The sequence below is a fragment of the Lolium rigidum genome, chromosome 3 (genome assembly GCF_022539505.1).
Source record: "Lolium rigidum isolate FL_2022 chromosome 3, APGP_CSIRO_Lrig_0.1, whole genome shotgun sequence".
Taxonomy (NCBI): domain Eukaryota; kingdom Viridiplantae; phylum Streptophyta; class Magnoliopsida; order Poales; family Poaceae; genus Lolium; species Lolium rigidum.
This window is the reverse complement of record NC_061510.1, coordinates 59,771,470-59,783,517: the sequence shown is the minus strand read 5'-3', so window position 1 is coordinate 59,783,517 and position 12,048 is coordinate 59,771,470. Positions and strand designations below refer to the sequence as shown.

The following is a 12,048-nucleotide window of genomic DNA, read 5'->3' as shown; positions in this document are numbered from 1 at the left end:
GGCGATAAGGGTTTTGTAGAGCATCTCGGTGCGACTGCTCGTTGCGGTTCGAGTTCTTCCTTCCCGATTCGTCTGCATCCTCGACAGGTTCGGCTACTCCAACAACATCATGTGCGACATCAACAACATCACCGACCCTCCGCGATCGCGATGTATGTGCTCATCCTCTCAAATCTAGCGCAACTACTTGTTTCATATTCAAACCTGTTACATGTGCTTAGTCTAATGTTTATGGTTAAGCATGCTGGTGTATCTGTGATATTGTTTTCGGTAATCACATACACTCAAAAATTGCCTAATAATATAACGGTATGAAGCTTGCAATCTATACATTCTACTCTATTCTTCCAGTTTAATAAATAGCTGTGGCTAAGGTGAATAACTGCGCCATGAAACACGCCGCGTTCACTCATAGCAAAAACTTACGGCCATGACACGTGCTTGTCGTGGACGGAGAATATCCGAAAGAAAAACGTGCGACCTCGGAACACCGGTCGCGGTTCCGGAACTGAACCAAACTTAGCCGGCCCATCCAGAAAGCAACCGGTAGCCCACAACGACTCGCCCTCCTCCCGTCCCGTGACGCGGCGACCGCCGTCGATCTCATCCCCTCGCCGCACCACCGCCTCTCTTGCTCTCTACTCCGGCGACTATCCCCGCATGCTCTTCCGCTTCCCCGCCTTCCTCCCCAAGCAACCTGACCGACGGCCCCAAATCCGGGAGAGAAGCTAACCGCCAAGCTTCCCCGGCCCGGCGATGCTGCGGCGCGGCCTCCTCACCGCCGCCCTCCGCCATGCCCGCCGCCACCCCCGCCTCCTTCCCCGGCCCCGCCTCCTCTCCTCCGGCCCCACCCCGCCTCCTCCATCCCCCACCGCCTCCACCCTCCCCGTCGCGGCACCTCCCGCTCCACGCCACCACCTCGCGCCCCACACCCCCACCCCGCGCCGCATCCCCCCGCTGCTCGCCCTCTCCGCGCTCTCCCTCGCCGCCGGAACCGCCACCGTCTACGCCACCACCGACAACGTCGAGGAGACCCTGGCGCGGACGAGGGCGTCCGCGGCGCGCGTGGCGGGGCAGATGCGCCACACGTGGACGGCGGGCGGGGTGCTCTGCAAGTCGCTCATGTCCGTGCTCTCCTCCGCCAACCACGAGGTGCGCTCCGGGTTCGAGCTGCGCGTCGCCGCGCTGCTCGCCGACATCACGGCCGCCAGCGCCGCCCGCCGCGCCGCCATCGTGTCCGCCGGCGGCGGCGCCGTCGTCGACTGGCTGCTCGACAGCATCGTGCGGGGCGCCACGCAGGCCGAGGCCGCGAGGGCGCTCGCCAACCTGCTCGCAGACCCCTGGGTCGCGCCTGCCGTGCTCGGCCGCCCAAGGGCCGTGCCATGCCTCCTCCAGTTCATCTTCTCCTACCAGCCTAAGCGCGGCAAGAAGGTGATGATGACAGGTGTTGGTTTGGTGTTGTTTATTACTTTGCCTGACTGCCCAAATGTAGTTTCGTAGAAGCTTGCATTCAGTGCAATTGCGCCCATATAGTGTGTTCTCTAATTCCTTGTTAACCACATTGTGCAAAGTTAGGATATCCAACTTTTCTTACAGACCTTGTCCATCAATCGATATTGCACTAGCCATGCTCTTTGCTACCTAGAGAATTCTTAATTCCTTATAGCCTGCTGGTTAACCATATTATCGTGTAAGGTTAGCATACAAAACTTGTACGCACAATTTTAGGATATACAACTTATACAATTGCCGTTATACACGTTATGCACCAGTCATTTTCTGTTAGTGAATTCCTGACCCAATGTAGCCTGGTCTGTATAGCTAGGAATCAGGTCATGATGTGCTACATTGCAGGATACAGATGTTGTAAGTTTGGTGTTGGTTTGGTGTTGTTTGCTTTGCCTGATTGCTCAAATGTAGCTTCGTAGAAGCTTGCATTCAGTGTAATTGCGCCCATATAGTGTGTTCTCTAATTCCTTGTTAACCACATTGTGCAAAGTTAGGATATCCAACTTTTCTTATAGACTTTGTCCATCAATCTATATTGCACTAGCCATGGTCTTTGCTACCTAGAGAATTCTTAATTCGTTTTAGCCTGCCTGGTTAACCATATTATTGTGTAAGGTTAGGATACAAAACTTGTACCTACAATTTTAGGATATACAACTTATACAATTGCCGTTATACACATTGACATGATATTGCAGCAGTTATTTCCTGTCAGTGAATTCCTGACCCAATGTAGCATGGTCTATATACCTAGGAATCAGGTCATTGTGTGCTACATTGCAGGATTCAGATGCTGTAAGTTTAGGATGTTGATTATATGAATGTCTGCTTCTCAGATCTTTGTAATACATACTGCAGTATTAGGGCAATAGATCTGCAATTCGTTTCTGGAACTGCAAATTAGCTGCACAACTGTGCCTTTTTCATTGACCATCAAAATATCAAATTAAGAGTATATATTGTATTTTCGTTGATTGCGCCCTGATCTTTCCTTTCTCCATTCTCTGCATTAGAATATTTTTGTTTTGGTGACGGAGCATTTTTCTTCAACTTAATTCATCTTCTTTTCTGGTAGCATATAGTTGATGAACATTTTGTTTTATGGAACAAAGCAGTTTATAGTTTTCATGTTATGAGTTGTGTATACCTAATACATCGCTTTGTTGTTGAAACAGAACTCTAGATATTCTTCATTTGATGGTTTAGACCACTCTAAAGGAAGGAGCATGCTTGTCGCTGCTCTCATGGATATAATCACATCCAACTGTGACAATGCAAATTATTCGTCGTTTCAGCCTTTGTTGCCCGCAGATGCTGATACAAGAGATATTGCAGTAGCCCTTGAAGTCATTGAGCAAGGGGGGATGCATTTTGATGACCATGAGGATAATAGCAGTGATGATGGTGATAGTGGATTAAAGGGGATAGGGATCAAGGTACTTGGTGGAACCACTATATTGGGATTCTCTAGAGAAAATAACTCGCTAGAGATGGGCAACTCAGGTGATGATATCCAGGAAGTTGCGCAAAACGGTAGAATGGAAGCTGGACAGAATAGTAGAGGTCTGGTAATACAAGAGTCTATTAGTGATTCTTCAGACATTGAGAGACTAAGTTCTCATGGTACCCCAGGCCTTTGGGATGATTTACAGAGGGAGCATGTAGCTGTACCTTTTGCTACCTGGGCTCTTGCTAATTGGGCTATTGCATCAGATCTAAACCGCACTCGTATTCAAGAACTTGATAGTGACGGGCATGCTGTCACAACTGCACTGAAGGCTCCGGAAAGAACTGTCAAGTGGCATGGAGCCTTGGTGGCCCGAGCTCTTTTGGAAGACCAGAGCTTGACACTGGCTCCTTCTGTCCCTGATTGGTCCTCGAGTCTTCTTTTAACAGCTTCTCAGGCCACCGAGAATGGCGACATGTCATTGGCGCAAATGTCACTGTCAACTTTCCTATTATCCATGATACGATGTAGTGAGTCAAAGTTTGTGATAAGGCAGAAGGGTCTTCATCTTCTTCGTAATATTGCGAAAAAAATAGAAAATGAAAATAGTCAGAGTAGTATGAAGGAATCATTAGCGATTGCCTTGAGTTCGCTATATTCCGGTGAAGTTCCTTTGTCACTTGAAGAATCTCAAAGATGGTCCGGCGTTCTTCTTCGTTGGCTCTTTGACAAGTCTGTATCAGACACGACACATCTTACGTCTGTAAAAATTCTTTCATCTATACTTGAGGATTATGGGCCATCATCCGTGCCGATTTCTCAGGGATGGTTAGCCCTCGTGCTTTCTGAAATTCTTGGAGACAGCAAGACACAAAATATCAAAGGAACAGCCCCGCCTCAACCAGAGAGAGTGAAGGTTATAACTCACATACTTACCGCAAAATATATTTTGAATGTGTGTGCACTTTGCAGATATATCAACCATGCACAGTGTACACCACAACATAAATTGTTTGGTAGCAGGGTTGGTTAAAGTAGCTGTAGATTAACGAAGTACACACAAAGCGTCAAATTGATACTAGAATGTCATGTCACCCATAAACATAACATGGTATTTCATTTGTTTCAATCGTAAGTTACATTTGTCATCACTCATGAGCATTGGGGATGGAGCAACAATATTGTTAACAGTTCCTGTATGTGATTTTTGCTACTCCCTCCGATCCATAATAAGTGTCGTGGTTTTAGTTCATTTTTAGTCGAATTTTGAATTTGAACTAGACCCACGACACTTTCTATGGATCAGAGGGAGTATGTACTTTGATGACACTACAGAAGGCTTCACAGAAAGCTATTTAGGGTAGCCTGGTGGGGTTATCCTGGTGTGTGGATATGTTCTGTACATTATATATGTTTTGATTGGACCGTTCTTTAGAAATACAGACATTTGGTTACAGCAACATTTCTTATTTATAGTCCTGTTCAACCAGCCTGTTCAATATATCTCTGCACTTATTTTTACCTCACAGTATAGCTTAATTTTATAATTATCTGACTTGAGGAATTTACGACTAGATGAGTTGCTACCCTAGCCCTAATGCTACCTTTTCTTACAAATCTTGTTCCTCTTCCTGGTGTCCTAATACAAATTTTATTTTTGACAGAATCAAGTTGATTATCATAATGCTTACACGGCGACTCAGGTCTTGAATCAATTAGCTACAGCTGTTGTTAAATTAGCAAGTGTTCAATCAGGCTATGATTCTGGGTCTGGTGACAAAGTGCCACTTCCCGATTTTCTCTCCCTTGAACCATTTGCTACAGCCCTGAAGAACATGAACAAAAAGAGCCCACCCAAGTTTGATGCAGTTGACTCTGCGTTAGCTACGCTTAAGGGAATAAAAGCACTAGCCGAGCTTTCTTCTGAGGATGTTGTGTGCCAAAAGAGGATAGCTGATTTAGGAGTTCTTTCCTTGTTGAGACACATCCTTGTTGGTGACGATTATGAGAAACTTGCTGCAATAGAAGCATATGATGCATCCCGGCTACGAGAAGTACAAGATAAGAATGTTTCTGCTTCTAATGATTCTTCTACTGCTGCTACAACTGATCCCAGTAGTGTACGGGTTCCTCCGGCAGCACATATTCGACGGCACGCTGGGCGGCTGCTTACCATTCTCTCCCTTCTACCCAATTCAAAGAAGGAAATTATTTCTGATGATGTATGGTGCAAGTGGCTTGAGGAATGTGCAAGTGGACGACTTCCTTGCAATGATATAAAACTAAAAAGTTACTGCAGACTAACTCTGTTAAACGTATTCTGCTCTGAGAATCAGAATACAAGAAGTGCTTCTGGTGAATATCCTGATACAGGAAGTGAGAACAAAAGAAAATGTCCTCAGTTTGGAGATGCGCTGTTCTTGCTGAATCCAGAATTACCTCTAGAGGTTCATTTGGACAACAGTGGTTGTGGTATTTCAAGAGATACTTGTAAGGATGATGGATGCGTTGAAGATAGTGCCTCTGAAACTCGAAGCATAGATGATTCAGATACTGCATCCAAATGTGTCTCCCCTTTGGTCGATGTTGTGTTTATCCATGGTCTTCGTGGTGGCCCATTCAACTCATGGCGGATAGCTGATGACAAGTCATCAACTACCAAAGGTGGTCTGGTGGAAACCATAGACGAAGATGCTGGAAAAGAAGGCACTTGTTGGCCAAGAGAATGGCTTTCATCAGATTTTCCCCAAGCTCGTTTCTTGACGGTCAAATACAAGGTTTGTTCTTTAATGCGCCGGTTTTCTCTTATGTTGGTACCTTGAAAAGCTTAACTTTGTCAACATTTTATGCTTCTCATCTGATATCATTCTTGTTCCTTCTTAAATGTTCCAAGATCCTTACCAGTTTCAAATGATTTATGCAGACAAATTTGACACAATGGTCTGGAGCCAGCTTGCCCCTTCAGGTTTGTGTTCTGGACAGTTCAAGTTGTGCATATACTCACACCTTTCCTTTTGTCTGATTAAGCCTGGACCAAGCTGTTAGTCTCACAATACAAAAATAAAGGCACATACAAAAAGATATCCTTGTGGTTCATGCAATTTTTTCTGTACAGATAGATCATGCTATTACATTTTATGTTTCCCCAAAGCTTTTCACCATTGGTATGCAATACAAAAGCTTACATCACTCTAGGTTATAATATTATTTTATCTGAAGTTATGCATGGTCTGAGATATTTTGATATCTTTGGGTGTTGGTTGGCATGTTTTCTTGGCCAAAATGGCATATGTTTGAGATCATATTTGTTGTATAGGAGGTGAGCTCCATGCTGCTGAGGAAGATGGTGGCTGCTGGGATCGGTAGTCGTCCTGTTGTGTTTGTGACTCATAGGTGAGGATTGTTGCTTGGTTTATATTGTTGCTTACACATGGGCTGAAAGCCTGAAACATCTGTATCAGCTAAATGAATTAACAAACTAATATTTTCAACCCCATTTTTGTACTTGCAGCATGGGAGGACTGGTGGTTAAGCAGATGTTGCATCAAGCGAAGCTGAACAATTATGACAAGTTCCTGAACAATACAATTGGACTAGTATGTGTTTCACTGTTCATTCTTGGGATTGTATCCGAGTTCTAACTTAAATATTTTAGGGGAAGAGTTCTAACTCTGTTTATATGGCAGGTCTTCTATAGCTGTCCACATTTTGGCAGTAAACTTGCTGACATGCCATGGCGTATGGGTTATGTGCTTCGTCCAGCTCCTTCAGTACGTTCCTCATATGATAAACTCGCAACTGATGTTTTTCATTCGTTTATATTTTCTGACACTCATTAATTCCCTTAGATTGGCGAATTAAGAAGTGGGTCTCCAAGACTGGTCGAGTTAAATGATTTTGTGCGGCAGCGCTACAGTAAGGGACTTCTTGATGTTCTAAGTTTTTGCGAGGTAAAGGAAAATGTTCTCATAGACTCACACATGCTTTTACTGCCACAACACCAAGTTATCTGTGCTAATTTGTCTATAGAAAAGTTATCTGTGCTAACTTTCTTCTTAACAGAGCGATGTCACACCAATTGTTGAAGGTTATGGTGGTTGGGCATTTCGAGTGGAGATAGTGCCAATTGAATCTGCATACCCAGGATATGGGGAGCTGGTTGTAAGTATCCTATCAGTTGTATTATTTCATTCAAACCATCATGTACAGAGGTGTTATACTTGCTTGTGTTTTGAGGGAGTTGAATGCAACATGTGGTAGGCTCTCCAATCGTAACATGAATAATGATGGAAATAGTACATGTCTGTTCAAATTCAAATATATTTCCAAATATCCTAATTGCAGTGCTAAATAATATGGAAAAACACAGGGGTTTATGTGCAATACTGTACTTATCCCAATGTAACTGAAGACTTGAGAGTTCAGAGTCAGTTCCACATTTATAACATGTGATATTATGTTCATTTTGGGTGTTGCTATAATTTCCTCCGAAATACTGGCTTGTTGTCAAGCTTAAGAAAAAGCGTGCCAATTGACGGAACTTGCAATGCAAGTGATTACTAAATCCTATGAATTTGTGCAGGTTCTGCAGGACACTGACCATATAAATTCATGTAAACCGGTGAACAAGAATGATCCTTCATATGCGGAGACTTTGGCTTTTCTGGAGAAAAACTTGAAATTGCGTGAGAAAAAAGCCGAGTCCTAGTTTGTGTTTCCCCCCAGAATGTTGAGCTCCATCCAGTACAGTGTATCACTTGCATGCGAATAGTGCACAGAATTTCCTTGGGCAGTATAGAGGCTTCTGTTTTCTCAGAGATTTCTTGTACTTTTAGGAGATTTGGGCGGGGTGCTGTGTTTTATGAAGCCCGCGTCCAATTAGACGACAACACGTTGTACATGTAACTGACAAGCTGTAAATAGTGACCCTCTTTTGCTTTGCTGAAATGGTCCATCCTTTGTACGGGTACTGTATATAGTGTCTGACATCTGAACAGGATAGAACTTCAGAGGAGCATGCATTTACATCATGTTAAAATGGCTCCTTATCCTGATGCCAAATTCTTATGTGTGCATTGCTTGTTATGATCAGCGAGACATCCAGTGTGGTTGATATTTGTTTTGTTCTGTTCTGTTGAGAGGTCTGGTCTTTGGTTTGTGTTGCAAAATTTCAACTTTTGTATTGAGAGCATTGCAATATTTCGAAAAATAATAAATAAATAAATGTACTCAGTATTTTATTTTTCTCCTTGGCTTATTGCAATATTGCCTTGGTGTTATCGATGAAGTTATACGGGCCTTCAGCGTGAAATTCGGGCCGGATGCAGCCCAAGTCCAGTTCCCAGCATCATCTCTCTCCAGTCTCCTGTCAGGGGCACCATCATCTCTTTTTCCGCTGTTCGTTTCCTGGAGTAAAACCTTCGCCCCTCTGCCCTTCGCCGGCGGCGACCGGCGAGCAAACAACCAGCTCCAGGTAGGAAATCCTCGCCCGCTTCTCGCCCTTGATTTTTCTTTGATTCGTTGTGGATTCTTGCCTCGCGATTTGATTTCCCCTCCGACGGATGGGGTCCAATCTGACTCCCGGAGCCTCGATTTACTTATCCATCCGCCCCCAGGTTTCGCGGCCAGGATGGTGGACGCGTGGTGGCCCGTCATCGCGGCGGCCGTCCCGGCGATCGTGGCCGGGCAGGCCTTCCGCGTCAAGCGGCGGCGCGACGAGGAGCAGCGCCTCAAGGCGGCGCGGGGCCGCGAGAAGAGCTCCGACGAGGTGTTCGTCTGCGAGCGCGTCTGCACCTCCAAGCGGATGCTCAAGAAGGTGGGCGCCTTCTCCAAGGACCCCATCCCGGACACCTGCGTCACCGTCTGCGGCGTCTCCGAGCTCGACGCCTGCGCCGACGCCTGCGCGCGCACCGTCTGCGTCAACCAGCACCAGGTGCCCAACTGGAACGACGTCTGCCTCAAGCGCTGCCAGAGCGAGTGCCTCAAGCTCTCATCCACCATCATGTAGTAGTACCTTATCCTGGGGATGCACTGTTTCCTGCTTCAGTTTACTTGTTGCTTAGAGAACTTCAGACATCTGTGGCTGTCGTTTATATGTCCGGAGGGGAGGATTGGAGTTGAGTGAAATGGCTTATCCTCGTTGTTATGCTCTGTTCATTCCATCGGTCCTTGCAAATTTGATATATCGGCTGTCTAACCTACCATGTCCTGATATGCTAGGCATAAAACAAGCTGGGTTTGCCCTCTTAGATGAAATACTTGAACTGTTACCATATGCATTTCCTTGAAGTTACTGACTTTAAATCTTTATTTGAGCACAATGAGGGTCACTTAGATTTGATGGCCATGTTGGATGAAATGCTGTCCAGCTGAACTCCAAATATGTTGCTCACAGTTGCTGGCTTTGATCTCTATTTCAGTATCATGCTTATTTATTCTCAGATTTAGAGTATTTTGAAATACATTTGGGGGTTCATATGCCAAATCTTAGGGTTGTGATCTTTTGGACCTTTCCAAGTTAAATCCTGTAGGCATTGGGTACAGGGATGCTTGCTTCAATTCATGGTGCAGCAGCCAGAGTGGTGATAATTTTTCCTTCAGCTGAACCATTGATTTGTTGACGGTATTGTAGCAACTACGGATGGATACAAATTGCCTTCACAATGCTATGAGCTTATATACCTGGGATGGATACCAATTGCCAGTGCCTCTTATCCTGATGCAAGGCTTCCTGCTTTGGTTCATTTTATTGTTTAGAATCTGCAGACATATGTGTCTGTCATTTTATCTAGTGAAATGGCTTATCCTGGTTGTTATGCTCTGCTCGTTCCATCGATTTCTGCAAATTTGATCTCGTCACATATTTGTTGTCAAGCCGAAACATGATTGTTAGACAATCTACAATGTTCTAATTTGCTGCTAGGTGTTACTGAGGTTGGGTTTGGGCGTTTGGCCCTGTTGGATGGAATTCTGACCAATTTAGTTCCATATATGTTGCCAGCAAATGTTGTCTGTTATCTCTATTTGAGTTCCATATAGTTCGAGATTATTATTCTGAATACATTTGGGCTCTATATATCCTGAATCTTAGAGCTGTGATCTTTAAACCTTTTCCAGTTAAATTTCGTGAACGGTGCATGCCGGCAGGCTTGCGGAAGATCGACTACCACTTTGTGCGTGAGCAGGTCGCCAAGAAGGCGCTCGAGATTCGTCATGTATCTACTCATGATCAGCTACCTGATGTCCCCACCAAGCCACTTGCGGTTCAATAGTTTGAGCATTTCAGGAGTGACCTCAATGTGCTTCCCACGTTTCGATCGAGGGGGATGTTAGCGTATGAGATTGTATCCATTATGGCTGGTAGGATTCGCTTCAGTTATAGCAGTAGATTCGGTAGTCTCTTAACTACTTTGATTGTAATCTGATCCCTGTAAATCGTACCCGGCTGTAGACTTGATCTCTAAGGCTGTCCCTAAGGCTGAGGTCCTATATATATATATATGACGACATGCGCCTGATGAAATTCATCGAGGCATAAATCATCTTCTTTTCTTTTTTATTTACGCTTACACCACCTATTATTCTAGAGTATTATTCATACTAATTTCCACAAAAACTCTAGTACCAAATAAGGTTAAGAAGGAACGGTTTCATTAAATAAACTGAGATACACAAAGAATGATAGAGTTAAAATTTCAAATTGAGAACATTATAACTGAGCACCCTCCCAGCCCTCTAGACCATCAACATTTTCGGCGATCAGATCAAATTTCGGGATGGTAAAATTGAGTACATTATAACTGAGCACCACTGCCTAACTAAGAGAATGCCTATCAGACCAAGAAAGTCCTCCTTGATGGAAAGAAAAAGAATAACGTGGGCATGCGAGACCGGACCTGCGATCTGTTGTGTCTCATTGCGACTGCCCAACCACTAGCACAACAGTTCTTTCTGATGAAATATCGATACGGTAGCTTACTATAGTTTATTACACCGATTTTGTTCCAAAGTATGGAGACCAATTAGACGGCATTTATGCTGATAATGTTTCTTTCTGTTCTTTTCTTTTGCATTCTTTCTCATTATCTATATTATTTGTTTACCTTTTTTCATGGTTGCACCGTTAAATAAACGTACAACTACCTCATCAAGAAAAGTGAAACCATGGTTTTTTTTTCTATTATGTTGGCCTATTTTTTTTTATAATAAATCTATTTAGAAAATGAATATACCTCTGAAAACCAAGGTTGTTGCATGGTACCTTCGTCGGGGTGTTATTCTTACTAAAGAAAACCTTGCAAAATGCAAATGTTAAAGTTGTACGAAATGTGTTTTTTTTTTATCGCGAAGAGGATACAATAAAACACATTTTCTTCCAGTGTCGGTTCGCTAGATCTATATGATCAACCATTCAAATATGTTCTACCATATACCCTTCTCGTAGCATTGCAAATATTTTTGGTAATTAGCTAAATGGTGTGGATTCTAGGTTCAAAACTTATATAAGAGTGGGAGAGATTATTGTTATATGGTCGCTTTAACTATGTAGAAATGACAAGATTTTTAATGATAAAAACTCTTCTGTTATGCAGGTTGTTTACTGAGTCGCTTCAGCGACCAAAGGAGTTTATTTTTCAATATGAGTGGCTGCATAGTCGTCGGTGCAGCTTCTATGGACTAGTTGGCAATCTCCATTTTGTTTTCCCATTCATGATAGTCTTTATGTGTTGTAACGTATTAATTTGGACGGCTGTGTGCATTCTAGTTGCGGAGGCCAGGTATAATGCTTAAATATTTAAGTAATAAAACACTCTTTATCGGGGAAAAAACTTTTGATCGAAGTCATACTTTATTAAATTTGATCAACTTTTTAGAAAAAAGCAACATTATGCACTAAATTAGTGATCCTGGCAGAGCAAAGCTCGTTTGATAATATACTAAACGTATACTAATAAGCCCTGCCTCAAAATTAGTACCATTATGACACTAAATTAGTACTACGAGCACGCTTGTAATTCATACCGTGGCTCGTATCGACTTAGCAAACTCACGAGTTAGCTAGTTTAACTTGTCGTATATGTGCAGACATGAGC

The 12,048-nt window shown here is 43.6% G+C and overlaps 2 protein-coding genes across 2 annotated transcripts; both read left to right on the top strand.

The window, feature by feature from the left end:
- The first annotated feature begins 756 nt into the window (after positions 1–756).
- LOC124701660 lies at positions 757–7,920 on the top strand. Its single transcript, XM_047233756.1, has 10 exons — positions 757–1,431; positions 2,685–3,872; positions 4,621–5,733; positions 5,880–5,921; positions 6,273–6,349; positions 6,468–6,552; positions 6,643–6,726; positions 6,805–6,906; positions 7,019–7,117; positions 7,539–7,920. The coding sequence occupies exons 1-10, from the start codon at positions 757–759 to the stop codon at positions 7,662–7,664; spliced, it is 3,591 nt and encodes a 1,196-aa protein (XP_047089712.1). The 3' UTR covers positions 7,665–7,920.
- Positions 7,921–8,393: 473 nt separating this feature from the next.
- Positions 8,394–9,076, top strand: LOC124696326 (uncharacterized protein At5g64816-like). Its single transcript, XM_047229058.1, has one exon. It carries the CDS (start codon positions 8,586–8,588, stop codon positions 8,961–8,963), a length of 378 nt encoding a protein of 125 aa, XP_047085014.1. The 5' UTR covers positions 8,394–8,585; the 3' UTR covers positions 8,964–9,076.
- Positions 9,077–12,048: the final 2,972 nt, after the last annotated feature.